Here is a 21,470-nt window from a genome sequence, read left to right as displayed (position 1 = left end):
GGTATTAATTTTACGACTGTCTTAGACACTAATTACAAAGTGTCACAATCACGTATGATTCTGGGTTTCTATAATAGTTAACAATATTATTATGCAGTAGAGCATCTTCTAGAGGATTTTACTCCTTTTTCTAACCAAAATTCGCGTCACGAGAGTCCAAGAGTGTACACTGTTCAGACATCGTCTTCTAAGAATTAGACATTAAGAAAAGCTAGGTTCGAGTTGACACAATGCATCAGATAGTTATATAAAAATTTAGATCCAAAGAGTATACCTTAAAAGTGGCTTGATTGGAACCTCGAGGTCCTAAATTGACAATGTCCAACAGCACCGTCCCCAAGATGCATGTACTCTGATACTGACAGTTCCAATTATGTCAGATGCGCTATAATTCTCCAGGGAAGGGTCACATAACCTGACTGCTAGGTCCGTGTAACCTGGTCCATGAAATTTCCAAGCCTTTAACTTTAATTTTATCCAATCTAACAAAGATCCTGAGATTCAGATCCAAGAACCTGCTGCTGGGTTATCTGCAGCGTTTACACCCTGCACAGTGCCCATAAACTCCTCGAGTCTTTCCATTTTCTTGTATACCTCGGTATACCTTAACTGTGCAGACGAAGTTTGCTCTTGATACCGGACAACAACGTTGCAACGTTCCTTAGACGTCTAGTCTGCGAAGCTGGTAGCTCTATGCTTCCCTTTTTATTCTCCACACGATTCCTGTAAGCTCGTTTCTCCCGGTTAATGACAAGAGACGTTTCCACGGCGAATAACAGGGAAGATTGGAACGTGTGCACAGAGTTAGGAAGCAAATAGAGGCAGAAGGGCAGATGCAACGGCATCAAAGGATTCGAATCCTCGTTCCTTCGCCACCCATGGCAGGAGGCGCAGGGGTGCGAAAGGGGAAGAAAGATAGCGAGTGTAGGGAAGGACTTAGAAGGGACGAGGGGAATTAATAGAGAAAGCGTGAAATGAAAGAGCGGGAAAGTTGGACGCCAAGTTCTTGCGATTTCATCGCTCGCAGCGGAAAGAAATTCGAATCGGAGTGGGCTTCGAAGCAAGAGATAAGACAGTCTTGATAACGAGGCTGGAACCCCGACGAAGGAAACGCGATTGTGCCGTTCGTTTCCTGTGAACCAATTTCCAAATCGCGATTCCTCTTATTCGAATCTTACTCCAATCTGCTTCTGAACACGCAGCTTTGTCTTCCAAACGAGTTCTTGGGATCTTTCGCTCGCGATGATTTAGCGGGACCATTTCCTCTGTCGTGTCTAGAAATACTCGGTATTCGAAGCGATTGGATAACATTTCGTCTCTAGAGGAAAATTTGAGATGAACACGAAATTTCGATTAGACGCGTTCTATCCAAAATCTTTTCCTGAGATGAACGTACTGTCTACTCCGAGACGAGTTCATTTACCTATGGTCTATCTTGGTCTTTCAACGTTACTCAACGTCGTGTTGATCACGTTTAAAGTCTCCTCTCGCTCAGAGAAAGCTTCTTATCTTATCGCATTACGATACTGCGTTTTAATTATATCTCTGTTGCACAGTAAAGATGATACAATATCGCACGATATGGTTGCAACTGCGAGCTAAAACTGACCTAAATGAAACCGAATTAAACTTAACTCTGGAACTACCAAAGAAGTTAAAATGATTTTTCGTGTTTTCAATTGCTGACGATATACTTGTTTCTGAAAAAATTAACGTTAACTTTTTAAATTTTTATCTAGATAGAAATTTACCATTGATATTTTAGATTAATCGAAATTGTAACGAAAAATGGTCGCGTATTTGTAGACGAAAAATTACTATAACTAATTTCCAGGCAGTTTAACAGGAGTTAGGATTCAGCTCCGTTTACCCGGGGGCCTAAAAACCATTCGAATCCTTCCGAAATGTCCTTCCTGTCAGGATTCACTCGACTAGTAGTATAGTTGAATGCACGAGCGTGTCGTGGTAACCGAAAGTCGACAATTCGAACCGTCTATTTCGATATTCCTTTCGAAATGCAGCTCCCAATGTGGACTCCTCTGCACACGTGTACCATGGGAATCGGATCCGTCGTTGCTATGTGAATCTGACTGCACGTTAAAACGTGCACGCTGCAAAGCCTTAGTCCAAATATTAGTCGAAACGGTATTGCCTGGTCCCTAAGTAGCATTTATGTTCTCGTTATCCAAACACCGACGGTTTCGACGGTTACGAGAGATAGAATCCGCGTGCAATCGAGATTCCCTGTCCCGATAACGCGGACAGCACGGGAATATCTGTCGGTTTCGTTTCTGTACGCGTTTCGCTGATATGAAAACAAAAAAAAGGAAAAAAAAAAACGAGAGAGAGGGAGAGAAAAGGGAGAAAAGAATGGAATGGCATTGTCAATCAGCCGATACCTGACGCGCAGCTCGGAATGCAAACCGACTACTGCGCTCGAATAAAAACGTAAATATGCCCCAGAGTTTTCGCGAATGGCATTGCTAGAGATATGAGTCCGCGAAGGCTGATATCGCTGACGTTTAGCGATTTTACGTGTAATTATTCGTAAATATTAAGACCGTTTTCTACCGATGAATCCATTTCCAAATTCGACGAGAAACGAAGATCAGTTTATGGGAACGACCAGTGGAACAAGAGAGTGGCAATTTTTTTCGCAGCGAATTGATACGTAGATTGGTTCCGAGAGCGAAATTGGTAGGCCGTTCGATCCGAAGCTATAGCCAGCGTCAGATATTCCTCTCTGCGAAGCCCACTACCCCCACTCCAAACCGTACCCAAACATTCCTTTCTCTTTCGCCGTGCAACTCGTCGCGCGCGACGAATCAAGGAGCCTCGAGTCACCGACCAGACCCGACCACGCCCGAATCGAACCGAAATCCTTAATACAAGGAGTGGAGTGGGGGTAGCCGGTCCACGCGAGTCTCCGGCAGTCACACTTGAACCGCGGTCGCGAGAGGTCACCGATCCAAACGTTTCCTAAGCCTAACGTTAAACCACGTGTACCGGCATCGGAGAACGATCTCGAACGCGATCCTAAGATCATAGTGATCGTACATAGCGAGTCAAGTGTCTCTGCGTCCCACCGGACTCGCAGTCCTCTTGGCACAAAAGAACACCCCCGTAATACACGCCTATTCCGGACTAAGCCTCGCAAGTTGGAACGCAAACTCCAACGACGTGACACGGAAAAGTCAAAGTCCCTGTGAGACTTGTCTCGCTGGGAGAAAAGAAGGAGTAAACGTTTGTGGGAAAAGAGGAAGCGGATTGTTCGCGTGTTTCCTGCCGCGGGCCACGTCTCCAGCCACCCTCCGCGTCTCGTTGTGTTTTCTTTCCTCCCCGGAACCTTAACGAGGGGACTACGGGGTTGTTCTCTGTCCGTAGCGGCGCAAGGAACGAGGTAGAATCGCGGTCGAGAGCGTCCACGTGGTTGAGACGGCGAGCCTCGGGAGCAGCGCCGGCGGCGTCGGCGGCGTCGGCAGCGACGTGGCAGGCAGCGAGGCAGGAACAGGCGGCGGCGGGGGTGGAATTCCACCTGGGCTACCCTTCCAGGTGGGCTATCGGGAAGCCGGCCAAGAGTACACGCTCTACCTTCTCGCAGCCCGCGAGCAGGACCGCTCCGAGTGGATCCGTGCCATCCGTGCTGGTGAGTTCTTTCTTTATTTTCTTCTATCGTTTTTCTTCCATCCTCGCCTTTCTTTTATTTTTCTCTCTTCGCTTTTCTTTCCCACCTCCTGTCTCTCCCGTTCCCAAACGCGGTCAAATTTCCAACGCGTCGCTCCCTGTCTCTCGCCAGACGTGTTCACGTTGGATACGCGATTCGTATACCTTGAATATATGTACATATATATCTTTTTCCTTTCGTGAACCTGCACCGACGAATAGCCCGTGTTACGAAAGGCGTTGCCGTGGCCGAAGGTTAAGGTAAACGAACTCGAGGCTCGCGCCTGTGTGTGTGTGTGTGTGTATGTGTGTGCGTAGATGTGCGAGGTTTGGCAATGTTTGGAATCCAAGCGCGGACGACGCGAGTTCCAAGAATGGTAGGTTACGAGCAAGGTGTGTGTTTGCGGATGTAGATTGCTCCATTTGTTTTCGTTCTGGACCTACGAGAATGGTAAACACTGGCAGCTCGTAGTGTTTAAGCGACACGAGCGACACGATGAGTGTCAAGATTGACAAGCTCTTTTGTTTAGACTGAAAATCATTCACCGTTTTAACTCCTTTCAGCACGATACAGGGTAAGAGGTACTTGACTCCATCTTTGGTGCTCTATTTATGACACAGTAGTAGGATAAGTTAAGTAATTTACCCCTGTCTAATTTGCTTTATTCGTCGCAAAATGCCACATAATTCTATTTGCGCGATAAGTAAAAATCTCGCGACCGATCAGGCCCAGAGATTAGTACCAATCAGACCCACGTCCCCTCTGATAGACTCCTGAGCTCTAGACGGTAGCTCGATCTCGCTTCGTCGGTGACACAGAAATTCCTGGTATCCACCGATATGCTTTCTCCATTTCTGGCGCAGCAGCGTTGCTTATTTTCACGATAATAAGTCGCACTCCTTCAACCTGGCCACTCGAATCGTCGTTAGTATATTTTAATCGGCCGGGCCACTGCAATTAGCCTTGCATTCGCGCAGCTCGTTAGAGGATCCTTTCTCCAACCGAGTCACGATTCGCGGGATACAATAAAGGGCGAACGCTTAGAATATATTTAGGCAAACTGCAAATTGAAGTCGCGGGTCGAGGAGTTTTCTTTGCGCTCGTTGTCTCGCGATAATAAGCGTGTGTCCCAGATAACGGAGATGCTCGGTTTTTCTTAATAGGTGCCCCAGCCGGAGGAACGTCGTTAAGCATTGTAATTCATTTCGAGCCGTAAATCTGAAGCAGTTTCGTTCACTCTCGGGGCTTATGCTCGTTCCTCGAGGCCACTGTTCCTTAAGCCAGCGTTCATTAAAACCACTTTGAAATTGCTTCTCTTCTTTCCCGTGGAAAAGATACAACGCCGTGAAAAATTCCCCCTCTTTCCGAACCCTTCGCCGCAATTCTCACATCGTAATTATCGAAGCGGTAGATTCCTCGGGTAATCGCGACATCTATGTAAAACAGAGTGAAGCGTGTAATTAGCTAGGTGCCGCACGAGCAGAGTACAAGTCGTCATTCTTTCGGCAGTCGAACCGTGTGGACGGTCGAATTATATATTTTAATCTAGGTTAAACCAAGAACAGGTTCCTCATTTTCACTTGCTATATTTCAACGGTAACTAACCTTGGTAGATTCCATCATTCGCAGTAGTATAACTCGGTGGTTATCGTTTCCATTCGATGCTTCACGGTTGAAAGACTGCCGTGCCTAGTTCCAAATCGACTGCGAGCGCCATCTGCGCGTCAGCGGCGGCGGCCGCCATTTTCCTTGCCTTTAATCGCTGCCATCTTGATCGAATTAGCTCGCTGCGTGCCGCTTTGTCTGCATTAACTCTCTTTCCCCGTCTCTCCCTCTCTTTGTGCTTTGACTGGTCGAAAGAACAGACGATCTTTTTGAGAACGCGATCCCGCTCAAAGCGTTCCCTGTTCAAGCGAAATAATCCAATTCATTACGACTGATTAAAGGAGAATCGAGATGGCGCGTCATCTTTGTCACGATTGCGAATGTTTCCTCGGGATTCCGTGGATATTATACCGATTTGTACCGTGACTGGATGCGCGTGTTAATTGCATATGCGCATCGTGTATGCACGCGGGGTAATGCGTGTAATAGTAATCTAGAATCATCAGTTTCAATCGTGCAAACATGGATGAGTTTCGCGTAAACAAGGCATCATTATCGTGCTCTTCGCGAGGATTTACCGTGAATTTGTACATCGAGATACTGTCGATAACTCGTCATCTGGTTTGTTTCAGTCAAGTATCGCGTAAACGCGATCGCGATGTTCTCGAATTTCTGGATAACGAATAACATGTTACGATGAAATCGTTATTAATGTAATCCCCGTGGAAATGATTATCGTACGAACGGATGGATTGCGAGATCTAGGATAAATTGATTTCGTCAAAGGAAAGAATAGCTTGTCGAGGTTAATTCGGTTAAATTAAATCTGACGACTGGTCGGATGGAATATTTAATATTTCGCGTTTCTTTTGCAGCGGTTTACGTGTGTCGTGATCGCGGTGGAACGCAAAAATTGCTCGTGTCGCGTGTACTTTTCGCGAATAAATATTTCGCGGGTTTAGTGCGGTCGCTATCATGGATGGAACAAAAAAGATTGCGAATAACTAATGTTTCGACTGGTTATTTTACGTATCACACGACTGGTAGAAATTGGCCATATGTCGGTCCAGTGGTCGATGATAAATATTTTGGCATAGATACACGTATGTTTGCAAAGTGTTAATTTTTCGATGGACATCTTCCTCGGATCAAAAATTCACGGATATAAATAATCAAGTAGCGACCGTTTATACCGTTGCACGAATAATTGATTTAATCGACTTCAAAAATTATTCTACTATCTTTAAAATTAATTACGAATGTTTTCACGTATAAGTACTAGTAAATTTAACGGTGTGCATCGTCGAGTCCTGTGCAAGGAAAATTGCATGAGAAATATAGTTGATCGCGAGATTCTTCGAAGATCTCACAATTAACTGAGTTCCAACTTTGTCTAATTTTCACCATAGGATCTAACGATCTTCGAGTTTAGTTCCGAATGGAGATAATTTGTGGACAGCTGTCGATAACTACTAGCTCTCCGAGCGAATAGATATCGCTTCGAAATACTAGTTTCATCCATAATTATGAGTCAAACTCTTCAATAACGAATCCCATGTAATTCTCAAACTCCAACAGAGCGTGAAAGTTTCTTTGGAATTAATTTCCCAATCCAATTCAAATATTCCAATTTCAAATAATATTTTCTCGAAATTGATGCTGGTTCCATTAAGTTTCATGGATATGAATTCTAGGAACGTGAATATATCGTCAATTCCTGGAAGTTAGTGTTTGTTCGTCCATCTTAATGAAGGACTCATGATTTTTCCACGATTGCACTATTAATCCCAATTTCGTCTAATCTCCATCGGTTCCAGTGGTCCCTGGATTCCTCCGAATGGACCAACCTTTATCTCTGCACGCTCAGTGGTCGTGAATGTGGCAAAGTAACAACGACGAATCGAGTTTTCCATCATACTCTCTGAGGTGTGATTTATCGTAACGATTCACGGTTTTATCAGGAAAATAGCAAATAATGTTCGATCATTTTTAGTGCCCAATTTTCTGAATATTTTAAAGCAGGTTTCCAATGTAACCAATTATAGATGAGAGTTCTTTTATAAGAGATTTTATTTTATGACTAAAATTTGATATCTTTATTAAGAATGGTGGGTAGAACCTGAATGAAATTGGTTTTAAAGAATTTCGATAGAATTTCCAAGTTGCATCTTTCCAATTCCTTGGTAGAGCTATCTGTGATTGCGAACACTTACCATTTCGACCTTCCATCTTGCAATCGGTGCAGCTCTGGAATTTTCTAGGGATATCTGGTGTCCTAAGTGGGCACAATTAGTTATTAGTGTTATTAGTAATTAGCATTAGTGTGATTCAAAATTATCAAGCACGATGTTGGTAAAAATATTTCGTTTCACATAATATCCAAAAATATTTCCTCGTCAATCCGTTTCTTTGCGTTTCTTGACAGACGCCATTTTAAGTTTCGTAAACCGATGCGAATGGTAGGAAAAGTAGAAAATTCCGCGAGAAATCTCGGTTTGTTTAAGATATTCTGCATGGAAATAAATGGTGGAATTTTCACAGAAACGATGCGAACGTAAGCAAATATTTCTCGCTTCTCCATCGGCCTATGAAGTTTCATCAAAATCGATGCGCAACACTTCATACGCTCCCTTTGTGAGCTTCGGGGCTTTAGGTAGCTACTCGCTCCTCTATTTTCGATATCATCGCACGCTGCAACGAATTGCATGCAGTGATCTACACCGTACAAAGCCCCGTGTAACTTGCTACGGAATAACGAAAAAGGAAAAAATAACCAATGATAATGACACCCGCACCTGGCTCCCTCGCGCGTTTCCCGTTCGATAACGTTTGATCGACTTCGCGAGTTTCGCGGCTACGTGCATCGATTTTAGCAATTCTAACAGTGACTATGCAATTTTGCATTTGAAATTCCAAGTCGAGGAATGTGCCGCGAATCACAGAAGTATTCAGGTATTCTTATGAAAGTGGTTCCAGTCATACATGTGTCGTTTTGAAGTGTCAGAAGTTTGGCATTGGGAAGAATTAAAAGTTAATTTATAACAAATACAACTTAGACTTTACGGTTGTTAGATATAAAGACAGCTGTTTGGAAATTTATTGTAAAATGTATAATAGTATATTAACACTTTCACGAGTTAGGAGTCTCAACAGTCTTAAGACGATTTTCCACGTAACTCACTAGCGCCACCACGGCTCGTATCTGCGATAAATGTTCATCGTACATACTGTATATATCATTGAATTATTTTCTAATTTCATTAATGTATATTTACTCATCGCACTCGTAAAAGGGTTAAAGGGTTCTTAAATCAAAAAGCTTTCGTGATTAGGCGTACATATTATTGGAATTCTTTTATCACGGTAATTTCTAAAGTTAAGATTGATTAGAGTCATGAATATTATAATTCCTACACGTGATAAATTTCTGTGAGACAGGTACTTTCGTGACATTAATTCTGCGATTTATTACGATTTATTTTAATTCCTGCTTACGTTGGATCGTATATTTATTTTGCATATCGATCGAAAGCTTAGTTCGACAAGGATTTCGAAATATGTATCATGAAAGATTAGCGATTACTCGAAGTAGAACTCGTAACTTTAAATTTGAAGACTATTTCGCATACGAGGCAAGATAATTCGCTGAAATAATTCGCGAAATAAACGTATGCTTTTCTAGGCTATCTTCTCTAACCTATCGCAATTCTCGTGTTTCGTAAAACGTGTTTTATTAACGGCAATTCCGAGTGCACGAGTCAACATTGCACACGGTGACGTAAGGAATTGTGCTAGTTGGTCGCGTGGAAAGTTTCCGATAGAGTTACGCTACAAAGCACGAAGTTCCGGCGGGTTCTCAGCTTTTGTCTATGATACATGGTGCTCGAACAGCCGTTCATCAACTTCGAAGACGTATTCGGGTTACGATTTAACTATCCCCAGCCCGGAACTCGTCTATTCTTTAAGCCAATAAACGGTTTCCTTGACAGAAATGAGACTGGACCTACGTGTCATCCACGGAGCTGCAGTAAAAACTGACTGCTTAACATAGGTTCCCGGAGGAAATCAAATCTCGAAGAGAAGATAATACTCTCTTTCGACGATGTGTACGTAAGTGATTTTCTCCGGATTGGTTGGAAGATAAGAAGACGTGGAATTGATAGAGCTATTCCGAAGCTAATGGTTACTCTGTTTTAATTCTACGTACTTGAATTTTGACGGACAGATATTACTGTCTTTTGCTGAATTCGTCCTTTTTGTTTCAATCTTAGTGCATATAGCCTGGTAATTTTAACCCTTTCACGATGCGGTGTTGCGTCAGCCTTAAGATGATTTTTCACTTAACTCACTAGCGCCACCATGGCACGTATCTACGATAAATGTGGAATTATTTTATAATTAATTTGGTAGACTGGCTAATGAGTAGAAAAAGATTTTAGCAATAGATAGTATAGTATAATATTTCTTTTGTAAGATGCACTGTTCTTAGTTGGGATTATATATTATAGCTCGAATTGGTCAATATATAGTTATAGTACACCTACTCAAAGTATCGATATTATTTCTTCATTAATCCAATATTCTTAGTGTATTTCTTCGCGAAATTTAAAATACAGGATTCTAAATTTGCATATCAATTATAGATAAATAATCGTCATAAAATTATCTTAGTTTAACTTTCATTCATTTGATTTAACAGTAAACCATGGAATCTAAAATTAGCATCCTCTGTACAAACCTAGTTCATTTCCATTCAGTATAGTAATTAACTGATTAACCTCCTAAAATAATAAAAACCAAAATTGACCAATGCTAAAACAATTTTAATTTCTTTGGTGATCCCAACAGGCTCTTTAATCCTAAGATGTTAATTTATACAGAAAATTAAATACAGAAATGTACAGCGAAAAACATCCAGTTAGAATCATCGCGAAGTCCTCATTCTCCATTCGACCATAACCATTAACATCCTAATTTCCATTGAATGGGGACCACTCCCGCGGCTTCGGATCAAACGTCGCTTAAATCTAATACCCAGCATGGTGCACCTTTCATCGCAGGCTCACGAGAAATTAGTCGCTCGCGGCATGCCTGTTCCTAATTATTTCACAATTGTCAAGATCAAAGAATCTCTGCCGTGCAAATTGAGCAATTTGCATCGAACATCGTTCACGTTCGCGTCAAAGCGCCTCTTATCCTCCGGTTTGTCCTCGACACGATCTGGAACTCGGTCTTCGAGACACGTCGCGGCGTTCCCGATCTAGGCTGGAAAATATGTCGAGCAAACTCGACGGGGGGTGCCAGTTTTTCGTTTTGCAAACGTGATTTACGGTCAGAACGCTACGTCAGAAATCATGAGAGTCGATCTAGGATATCGGCGACGTATCTCGATTCCGGGCTTGATTGATTCGTCGCCGGGATGGCCGAACTTTTAACGAGTTTTCGAAGAATCCTGTCGAACCGGCAGAGAGAGCTCGTTATTATTCGCGGTAAGGCCACGAGAAATCCGCTTTTTCGACATCCATGAAACTTATTTCGCCCCGCGGAAGATCCGATCGATTCCGTGAAAGATGGCCGGCTATCGCGAATTTCCGTCTCTTAGGGACATCCCATTCTTCGAGTATGCAAAAATTTCCGCCATTTCTGCCAATTTCGTGTTTCCCTGGTAAATGAAATTTCTGCTTTCACCATCTCTTTCCTCGTTTCTTTCCATATTTTTCATTTCTCATTTCGAGAATTTTCGCGAATTATTTTCGCATAGAATTCGTCCGATTTTTAATCTTCGTGTATAAATCGTAAAAATTTTGTCTTAATTTTAAACTCTTCCGACGCAGGATCAATTTTCACGAAGTAAGGATTGGAATTTTCTGAACGTCTTGGCAGAATTAAGAATTCTTTGCCTTTTGCTTATTTTATGTAAGCGGGTTTTCCGCTCGCTTGCTTTTTCGTGGTTCTAAGACGAAGTTCTCTTCATCTTGCCTTCGGAAATGTTTCTGCAGCGACATCGGTTCTCGTGAGTCGGTGTCTTGGATTATTTTAATGTCACTTTGTAAGTATTAAATCTGATTTTGATGGGTCTGTCTGTGAACTTTGAGATAAAATTTTCTTAATCTTGCCGGCGAAGCTCTTCAGCGTGGAATAAATTTTCGTGGGACAGGATTACCAAGAGTTAAGAATGTCTTTGGATTTTCCTCTGTTTCTTCGTCATGGTTCTTAAATGAAATTCTCTCTGCAGCCAGCAACTATCTCTGCAGCCAGCAACTATCTCTGCAGCCGAAATTTATTTTTTTTTCACTTTTTAAAATCTGACCGTAGTCATCATTGAGCATTCACGATATTTATTGGTTAAAATATCACATTAATTAACGACCCTGTTAATTCGATTGCCTCTCTTATCCGATTGCGATTTAATTATTCCGACGTGTATTTGTTCATAATTCATTGCATATTAATTTAAAACAGTTTAAAAATGTAGATCGCGTATCGATCAACTATGGCGGCTGAACACAGCGGCCATATTGTCAGCCAACTCGGTCGTAAAGAAAGGTTTTATCCTAGCTCCATCGAAATTCGTTATTTTTGTATTTTATACAATTTTTAACGCCTATTTCGACGTTCGATTTCGAAATTCGTTACAATTCCGATAATATGGCGAAATCATGAGCATATAAACGTCATTCGGCAATCATCGCGCGCCATATTTGCATGCATCGAGAACCGATATTAAATTCGAACAGTCGAAGAATAAATTGCTGTAATATATTAACCACAGATCGTTTTTCGAATTATTTTCTTTATTTTCATCGTATCAAGATTGATATTAATCCTAACGAATCGAATTATTTTTCGAAAATCGATCAAAAATTCCCGCACTTCGTTATTCTCGATTTAGTAATAAATTATGGTGTCGGTATCTGTAATATATTAACCACAGATCGTTTTTCGAATTATTTTCTTTATTTTCATCGTATCAAGATTGATATTAATCCTAACGAATCGAATTATTTTTCGAAAATCGATCAAAAATTCCCGCACTTCGTTATTCTCGATTTAGTAATAAATTATGGTGTCGGTATCTGTAATATATTAACCACAGATCGTTTTTCGAATTATTTTCTTTATTTTCATCGTATCAAGATTGATATTAATCCTAACGAATCGAATTATTTTTCGAAAATCGATCAAAAATTCCCGCACTTCGTTATTCTCGATTTAGTAATAAATTATGGTGTCGGTATCTGTAATATATTAACCACAGATCGTTTTTCGAATTATTTTCTTTATTTTCATCGTATCAAAATTGATATTAATCCTAACGAATCGAATTATTTTTCGAAAATCGATCAAAAATTCCCGCACTTCGTTATTCTCGATTTAGTAATAAATTATGGTGTGGGTATCGTATTGAGAGTCGCAAAGAAATGGATATTTCGCGAAATTGGAATGCACATTTTGCATGAACTCGGTGAATAAAGCAGGGCTGGGTTAACACGGGTATAGTGATTAATTGGTCGAATTCGAACAGTTAATGAATTAATTACGGTAATATATTAACCACGGTCCTTCTCCCAATTAATTTCCTTCGTCTTTATCGTGTTACAGGTATAGTGGTATTATTAAATTCGCACAGTGGATGGAAAAATGACCGCCATGTATTAACCATAGTCGTTTTTTCAATTTCCTCCGCTTTTATCCCATCACAGGAGTAATTATAGCGTAACTCTGCTAAATCCAAAGCACACCGGATTATCGGGATTTTGTTCTCCTTTCCTTTTTAATCTCCCTTAATAGTCCCTGTCTCGACTGTGGAACATTCGGCCATTTTTTTCGGCAGTTGAAACGATCCGTGTGTTCTCGAACAATAGCTCTCGAGGTTTCTTGTCGAACGTTGCGACATTTGGGTTCGTCGTTCGATTTAATCATTCGCAAGTTCTTCGTACCTGCACGTTGTCCGATTCATCGAGTGCAAAACCGGGTACAGCTCCTGTCTCTGTTAATTCGCAGTACTAGGAGGTCGAATTAGAATTTCGCAAATCGTCCCTCGCGAATATTCCCTAAATTCGTGGATCCAAATTCGAGGGTCGTTCGAGCAGATAGTCCTGTTGCAAAAAGGACAGACCAACGGATGGAGGAATGCAATATCACCTTGGCAGAGATAGGTTTTTTCCGGATTCGCGTTTCGTTCTTACTGTCAGCGCGAACGAACCGATATTTGTCAATTTGCCCGGATACGTTCGATTGGATCCCCTTTTTTCGAGACGCTGAGAAACCTGCCGCGGAAAAAGGTTATGCGGATTGTAAATAGCCGGAATCGGTGTTTGAGCACTGGCCAGTTATTGGGTTCATATGTCTCTCGATTGTATTGGCTGCTTCCGAGAAAAACGGTTCCAGGTGTGTCGAGATATGTAATTCTGAATGGGAAATATCTTTCGCCGACTATGCATTTGCAAATACTCTTTTTGGTTGAATCGTCGAAGCTTGGAGCTTGGAAAAATATTTAAAAAGTACGAAGTAAGGAAATATTTAATAAAAGCTGGCATTAGCTTTTATGAGTTCGTATGTCTTTTGAATAAAAGGGCTTGAGGTGTGCTGTAATTTCTAGTTTTAGGTAGCAATTCTTTCGCCAATGGTACCTTCGAAAATATTTTTCTACGTATCCAAATGTTTGCTGAACAATTGTCAAGTGGTATAGCTTGGAAAAATATTTCAAAAAGGACGAAATAAGGAAAAATTTTTAAAAACTGGCAATAACTTTTATGGGTTTATTTGTCTTCCGAATAAAAGGGTTTGAGGTAAGCTGTAATTTGCAATTTTAGGTTGGAAATCATTTTGTAATGGTACTTTTCAAAATATTTTTCCGTGTATCCAAATGTTTGCTGAACAATCGTCAAGCTTGGAAAAATATTTAAAAAGTACGAAGTAAGGAAATATTTAATAAAAGCTGGCATTAGCTTTTATGAGTTCGTATGTCTTTTGAATAAAAGGGCTTGAGGTGTGCTGTAATTTCTAGTTTTAGGTAGCAATTCTTTCGCCAATGGTACCTTCGAAAATATTTTTCTACGTATCCAAATGTTTGCTGAACAATTGTCAAGTGGTATAGCTTGGAAAAATATTTCAAAAAGGACGAAATAAGGAAAAATTTTTAAAACTGGCAATAACTTTTATGGGTTTATTTGTCTTCCGAATAAAAGGGTTTGAGGTAAGCTGTAATTTGCAATTTTAGATTGGAAATCATTTTGTAATGGTACTTTTCAAAATATTTTTCCGTGTATCCAAATGTTTGCTGAACAATCGTCAAGCTTGGAAAAATATTTAAAAAGTACGAAGTAAGGAAATATTTAATAAAAGCTGGCATTAGCTTTTATGAGTTCGTATGTCTTTTGAATAAAAGGGCTTGAGGTGTGCTGTAATTTCTAGTTTTAGGTAGCAATTCTTTCGCCAATGGTACCTTCGAAAATATTTTTCTACGTATCCAAATGTTTGCTGAACAATTGTCAAGTGGTATAGCTTGGAAAAATATTTCAAAAAGGACGAAATAAGGAAAAATTTTTAAAACTGGCAATAACTTTTATGGGTTTATTTGTCTTCCGAATAAAAGGGTTTGAGGTAAGCTGTAATTTGCAATTTTAGATTGGAAATCATTTTGTAATGGTACTTTTCAAAATATTTTTCCGTGTATCCAAATGTTTGCTGAACAATCGTCAAGCTTGGAAAAATATTTAAAAAGTACGAAGTAAGGAAATATTTAATAAAAGCTGGCATTAGCTTTTATGAGTTCGTATGTCTTTTGAATAAAAGGGCTTGAGGTGTGCTGTAATTTCTAGTTTTAGGTAGCAATTCTTTCGCCAATGGTACCTTCGAAAATATTTTTCTACGTATCCAAATGTTTGCTGAACAATTGTCAAGTGGTATAGCTTGGAAAAATATTTCAAAAAGGACGAAATAAGGAAAAATTTTTTAAAACTGGCAATAACTTTTATGGGTTTATTTGTCTTCCGAATAAAAGGGTTTGAGGTAAGCTGTAATTTGCAATTTTAGATTGGAAATCATTTTGTAATGGTACTTTTCAAAATATTTTTCCGTGTATCCAAATGTTTGCTGAACAATCGTCAAGCTTGGAAAAATATTTAAAAAGTACGAAGTAAGGAAATATTTAATAAAAGCTGGCATTAGCTTTTATGGGTTCGTATGTCTTTTGAATAAAAGGGCTTGAGGTGTGCTGTAATTTCTAGTTTTAGGTAGCAATTCTTTCGCCAATGGTACCTTCGAAAATATTTTTCTACGTATCCAAATGTTTGCTGAACAATTGTCAAGTGGTATAGCTTGGAAAAATATTTCAAGAAGGACGAAATAAGGAAAAATTTTTAAATACTGGCAATAGCTTTTATGGGTTTATATGTCTTCCAAATAAAAAGGGTTTGAGGTGTGCTATAATTTATAGTCTCGGGTAGGAATTCTTTCGCCAATGGTATTTTTGAAAATATTTTTCTGTGTATCCAAATGTTTGTTGAACAATCGTCAAGTATTATAGTTTGGAAAAATATTTCAAAAAGGACGAAATAAGGAAAAATTTTTAAATATTGGCAATAGCTTTTATGGGTTTATATGTCTTCCGAATAAAAGGGGTTTGAGGTATGCTGTAATGTACTTTGAAAAATATTTCTCTGTATACTTAAGTACTTGCTGAAGAATCGTCGTGTGTTATAGCTGGAAAAAATATTTACAAAGGACGAAATACGAAAATATTTTTTGGGGTTCAAGAAAGGGGTTTACGATGTGTCTGGAGTATAATTCCGGGTAGGAAATATTTCGCCAATGATACATTTGATAGGATTTCCCTGTACACGAAGAACATTTCACATCTTGAAATTCGAAAATGTCTCTAAAAGAGGGTATCAGCTTTCCACAAACGCGTTGCGTCTTTTTTAAATTTATTTCACAAGTTTATAGTACCTACATTATCTCTGTTGGGTTTAATAATTTTATATAGTATGAACAAGAACGTGTATTATTTCTTTATTGCACGAAAGAAAAACAAAGTAGATTAGAAACTTAACACTTTGACACTCATCGTCCAAGTTATAATTTAGTCTACACTAACCTACCCCTAACAAGAGGCTGAAGATACAAACTCTGGAATCTCGTAACTGAAACGTTCCAAAAAGCGAATTTTTCCACGCAACGAGTCAAATTCTGAGTACTAAATGGAAAACAAAAATTTTCTTTTTCCTTTAATCCAACTCTGCACTCGCAAGACGAAGTTTTCCACCCTTTCTCCAAACAGAATCCCTGTAAACTCCTCTGCGTTTGTTAGAAAATTCTCTGGAAGACCAGCAAACACCACGAAGCACACGAATAACTTAGCTAACCCATGTGGAATATTTTCAAAAAATTGAAAACCGGCGAACAAAAGCGTTTCCACGATTTTCCCCGACAGGAAGTCGGGTCTTGTTGGAGGTACGCGTGCAGGGGTGTATAAATGCAGGAAAATTCGCTGATCCACTGATGCTAATGAGGCGATTAATTACGAGATTTTCGTGGAAATTTCGGGCTTCGTTCCGGCAGCCAGAATCGAGGGGTGAAAAAGAAAATGGGAAGAAAAAAGGGCGGAGGAGGAGGGAAGAAAGTCGGAGGTAGACGGAAACGGGGATAATTAGAGAGGGAGGGGCGGATAAAGGAGGAATAAGCAGAACTAGACTACTTTGCACTTTCGTAGGCTCCGGGCTGTCGTGTACAATAGTTCCTCATCGATATTGTCTCCGCCGACAAATTGCTCCGGGCTTTGATATCGATCGAGGCCTTTAAACTACTGGAATTCCCTCTTTTCTCTCTCAGCCCTCTCTTTCGCTCGTTTTTCCCCTCTCTCGTTTTTCGCCAACGCGGCCAACGAATGCATATGCATGCAGCCGTTGAAGAGAGTTTCCGGCGCGCCAAGTCGACGTTAATAAAGATTAATTGCGTCGGTCCGCGAGCCTCGTAAACACGCGACTTCCGGTCTGCCTTTGACCCGTGCCGATGCTAGGGTATTGCGCCAGGACGAAGGATGTTCGAGGTAATTTTAAAGGGAAAGAGTCACGTACCTTTGCAGAACACTTTTTGACGGACATTTTTATTCGAAATATTTTTTAGGCAAGGACCAAGATAAATTTGGCGATTTCTTTTATTAATTCCTATATAGGTAGTTTTGGGGAATATATATTTTCGTTCCAAATATTTGTTATGCGAGAATGAGGATAAATTTAGTGTATTTTTGGATTTTTATTATGTAAGGTAATGTTAAAAGATAGGTTCATATAATTCTGGAGAATATATGTATATTTTGTTTGAAATATTTTTTCAAGGATGGAGATAAATTTGGTAATTTTTAGATTTTTTATTGATTTATATACGAGTCGTTCACTGCACAAATTGATTCACTTCATAAAACGAAAAATGGATAAATGCAATGAAATAATGTAGTTATGACTATATCAAGTGCTTTGACACTTAAATTTAAGATTTTTCAAGAAATCGAATTAATCGATTTGTACAGTGAATGGCTCATATGTTATGCGAGGATGAAGATAAATTTGGTGTATTTTTGGAGTTTTATTATGTAAGGTAATGTTAAGAGATGGGTTCGTATAGTTCTGGAGAATATATATATATATATATTTTGTTTTGTTTGAAATATTTTTTTAAAGGCGTAGATAAATTTGGCAATTTTTAGATTTTTTATTGATTCATATATGTACTTTTGGAGAATATATATTTTTATTTCAAGTGTTTGTTATGCCAGGGCAAATTCGTAATTTTTAGTAGTACTCAAGATAATGTTAGGAAATACATTTATATAATTTTTGGGAATGTATATTTTTGTTTTAAATATTTTGTATCCAAGGATAAAAATAAATTTGGTATATTTTAAATTATTATTGTAGAAAATAATATTAAGGGATAGATTAATGTAGTTCTGGAGAATGTACCAAATATCTTTTAGATAATGGTAAAGGTAAATTTGGTGAATTTCAGATTTTTATTAATATTTGAGATAATTTTAAAAGATAGCTTCGTGTAGTTCCGGAATTATTTTTCTTTCAAATATCTCTTACGTGAAGACGAACATGAGTTAGGTCAATATCAGATTTTTATACGTGTAGGTATAGTACTCAGATAAATCCATATTTTTATCATGAAAAATGAATATTAAAATTACCTAAAATTCCCTGATCTTAAACTTGCTCGCTTAATTATCTCGACTGTTTCATTTTCCTCCATTTCCATCATATTTTAATTATCATACTTCATACTTTATCATACTTTCTATATCATCGTCATACTTTAATAAAAACATATAATTTTCATATTACTGCCAAGTTTATACGTACTAAATACACATAAAGGATCATGAAAACAATTTGTAGCGGTTTAAAATTTCTCTTAAAAATAAAAGAACTACAAATCTTATTAATTCGATATTTCGTTCGTTCCTCCTCCTGCGAGTTTCCACGCGAAAATTAATTGCATCGCGAACACGTGCGGTCGTAATCCTGCTTTCAATTCGATCATCCGTCGACATAATGGCCGGCCAGGAATTAAAGACGATTGGACGGTGTAACACGCGTGACCGGATCATTATTGACGCTTTGTTAAACGGCGAATCCTGCGTGTTAATTGGCAAAGCTCATTAACGTCACGGAATCGTACATCTATGTCGATGGCACTTTGAAAAACGATCGACGCATCAATCTTCCTCCCGCCTTTGTTCTCATGTCGAGCGAACTGCGAAGATTAACCCTCGGCGTACTCTGGTGTCATCGTTTTTTCTCTGCCAAGGGATGTAACAATGCGAAACCGGCCTTTTTCCCTCTCTTTTTCGCGCAGCTTTTGCAGAAAATGGCGGAATTCCACAGTCGAGGGAATTTTTTTTCGCCCACGAGAATCACATGATCAATGGTCAAATTAGTTTTGTTATCGTTACAATAGTTTTCGTCAGCTCTGATCTGACGTTTCGAAAGAATTTCACTCGACTAGTCGAGGTAAAATCGACGCGAGTTTACATTGCTTTCAGCGAGTTATCGTAGAGCTATACTTCGTTGATCCATCGAGGGATAACTTTGTTAAATGTGGATGAAATTTTAATAACAATATGAACAAGTCTTTATTTCATTGCAAAAATTATCAAACACAGATATTAACCCTTTGCATTCGAGAGGTGAGCTTCAGTCACCATTTCATAAAATTTGAAAGATTAATATTAATTAATACATCAAATTTAATGTAATGTAACAGTGTGCGAGGTATCGAAATCAAATAATTCTACGATTCTATTATTATACGTTTCTTTATTTACTGCTCAAAAAAGTATCGTCAGTCTTTTGATAGAGAATCTTTGATTTTCTACTCTTCTCTAGCCAAAAAATCGTCCAGTGCAAAGGGTTAAGTTTAAATATAATTAATTTATCACAATCACATGCTCACACCTCTTTTCACTATTAACCCTTTGCTCTCCTATGTCACGCTGGAGATGACAATGCTAATTTACTCTGAAACTCGCATATCAATTTATAATAATAAAAATAAATGAAATAAATATAACACGTTGAATTCTACCACTGTAAATTACATTAATTCATTTAGCTAAAAATAAATACAAGTTGACACCCAACAACTTTGAAAATAAATCGAGTGCAAAGGGTTAAAATTCAATTGCAACTGACCTATGCCAAACCACTTTTGTTCTTTCTTCTTTCATACGTTACATTAACATATACAATTCACGCAACACCTCAATCATTACATACATACTCATTTATCACGATAACCTGAATTTATTAGATATTTCCACCCCATGTATGCTTGTTTCACTCACCCCTTTCTTACATACATCGCTTCTTTATTATATCAGCACATATATATATATTTAAAAATATATGTAACCATTACCACAAACTTAATTTTGCAAAAATTTGTTTGGGGCCCAAATCTGTGTTTCGTATAATAGGAGGGAGGAAAAATTTTTGTCTCATTTTCTGGCAGAAAGATATGTAATTTATTAACAGAAAATTACTATGCTATTTCACGAGGAAAATCACGAAGATTATTTTCCATAAAATCCCAATAATTAGGTGAATTTTATCTGGAAAGCTTAGATTCGAAATTTAAATTACTCTCAGTACGATAAATACAATTTTAGTTATATTCACCCCATCTTCGCGAATGTATTTACAGAAATATAAAATCCGCAATTTATAGAGAAAAAAGGAAGAGAAAAAGATTGGTAATAAAATAAAAATTCCAAAATTCGTAATAAATTCACCTCATCTACAAAACAATAAAAATAATCAAACCCTAACAATGAACCCAGCTAAATTCTATCCGAAAACCCCGAATTTCCGAAATTTAAGCAACTGTCAATTACAATTATAAAATCGTCCAATAAATACAAAAATTTTATTTCCACTCACGCTACTTTTCCCAATCCACCTGCACGAAAAAATACTCAAAAATTCGCAATAAAGATAACTCGTCCTATTTTTCGACTCGCTGGAAATCTGCCTGAAAAGTTCCAATTATAAAAATTTAAATCGTCGTCACTCGTGGTAATATAATCGTTCAATAAACACAAAAATTTGATTCGTCAATTTACTTGCACTGAAAAAAAAAAAGAATCTACAATTTGTCGAAATAAAAAAATCCAGAATGCCATACAAAGATTTCGAAACTTAGGATCGCATTTCACGAACGAAACAACAATTTTTCCCCAATTTTCACCGATTTACCCCGCTGAATTCTCCCTAGAAAGTCGCAATTATGGAATAGAGACAGGCGAATCAGCCCCGCGAGGGTAATTTCACCCTGTTCATCGGCGCAGCCTCATTCCGGACGTCGATTCACGCGAGCTCGTACGTTTGAAACGTCTTATTCCCTGGAAAACGATGCTTGCCGCGCAAGAACCCCGTGAATAGCCTTTCGCGTGTCCCGAGCAGCGACCACTTCTTCCCGTGCTCTCGAGGGCGGATGCGAAACGTTTTCTCAGCAGCTGTAAGACCTCTGCGCGGGTCACTGCTTTCATACGGTCGCGTGTGTGTGTTAAGGTTGTTCTTTCACTCCGTTCCTTTCCCTCTCTAATTGCTCCACGTTCGATTGTTCCCCGCGAAACGAGACATTCGAGCAGCGCAACTTCACAGGGGTGTGTGGTACCGCAGACTTGAGGACCTTA

The 21,470-nt window shown here is 39.0% G+C and overlaps 1 protein-coding gene across 1 annotated transcript in view; it reads left to right on the top strand.

The window, feature by feature from the left end:
• LOC108546138 (tyrosine-protein kinase Btk29A) overlaps positions 1–21,470 on the top strand; it is a gene marked incomplete at its 3' end in the record, with an annotated part of 43,515 nt that overhangs the window by 18,168 nt on the left and 3,877 nt on the right. The window contains exon 3 of the mRNA XM_017898079.1: positions 3,385–3,646. Coding sequence (XP_017753568.1) covers positions 3,385–3,646 — 262 coding nt within the window. The remainder of the gene's footprint in view (positions 1–3,384; positions 3,647–21,470) is intronic.

Source organism: Eufriesea mexicana, unplaced genomic scaffold (genome assembly GCF_001483705.2).
Source record: "Eufriesea mexicana isolate 0111107269 unplaced genomic scaffold, ASM148370v2 scaffold611, whole genome shotgun sequence".
Lineage (NCBI taxonomy): Eukaryota > Metazoa > Arthropoda > Insecta > Hymenoptera > Apidae > Eufriesea > Eufriesea mexicana.
Note: the sequence above shows the minus strand (reverse complement) of the source record. Positions and strands in the feature narration are given on the sequence as shown.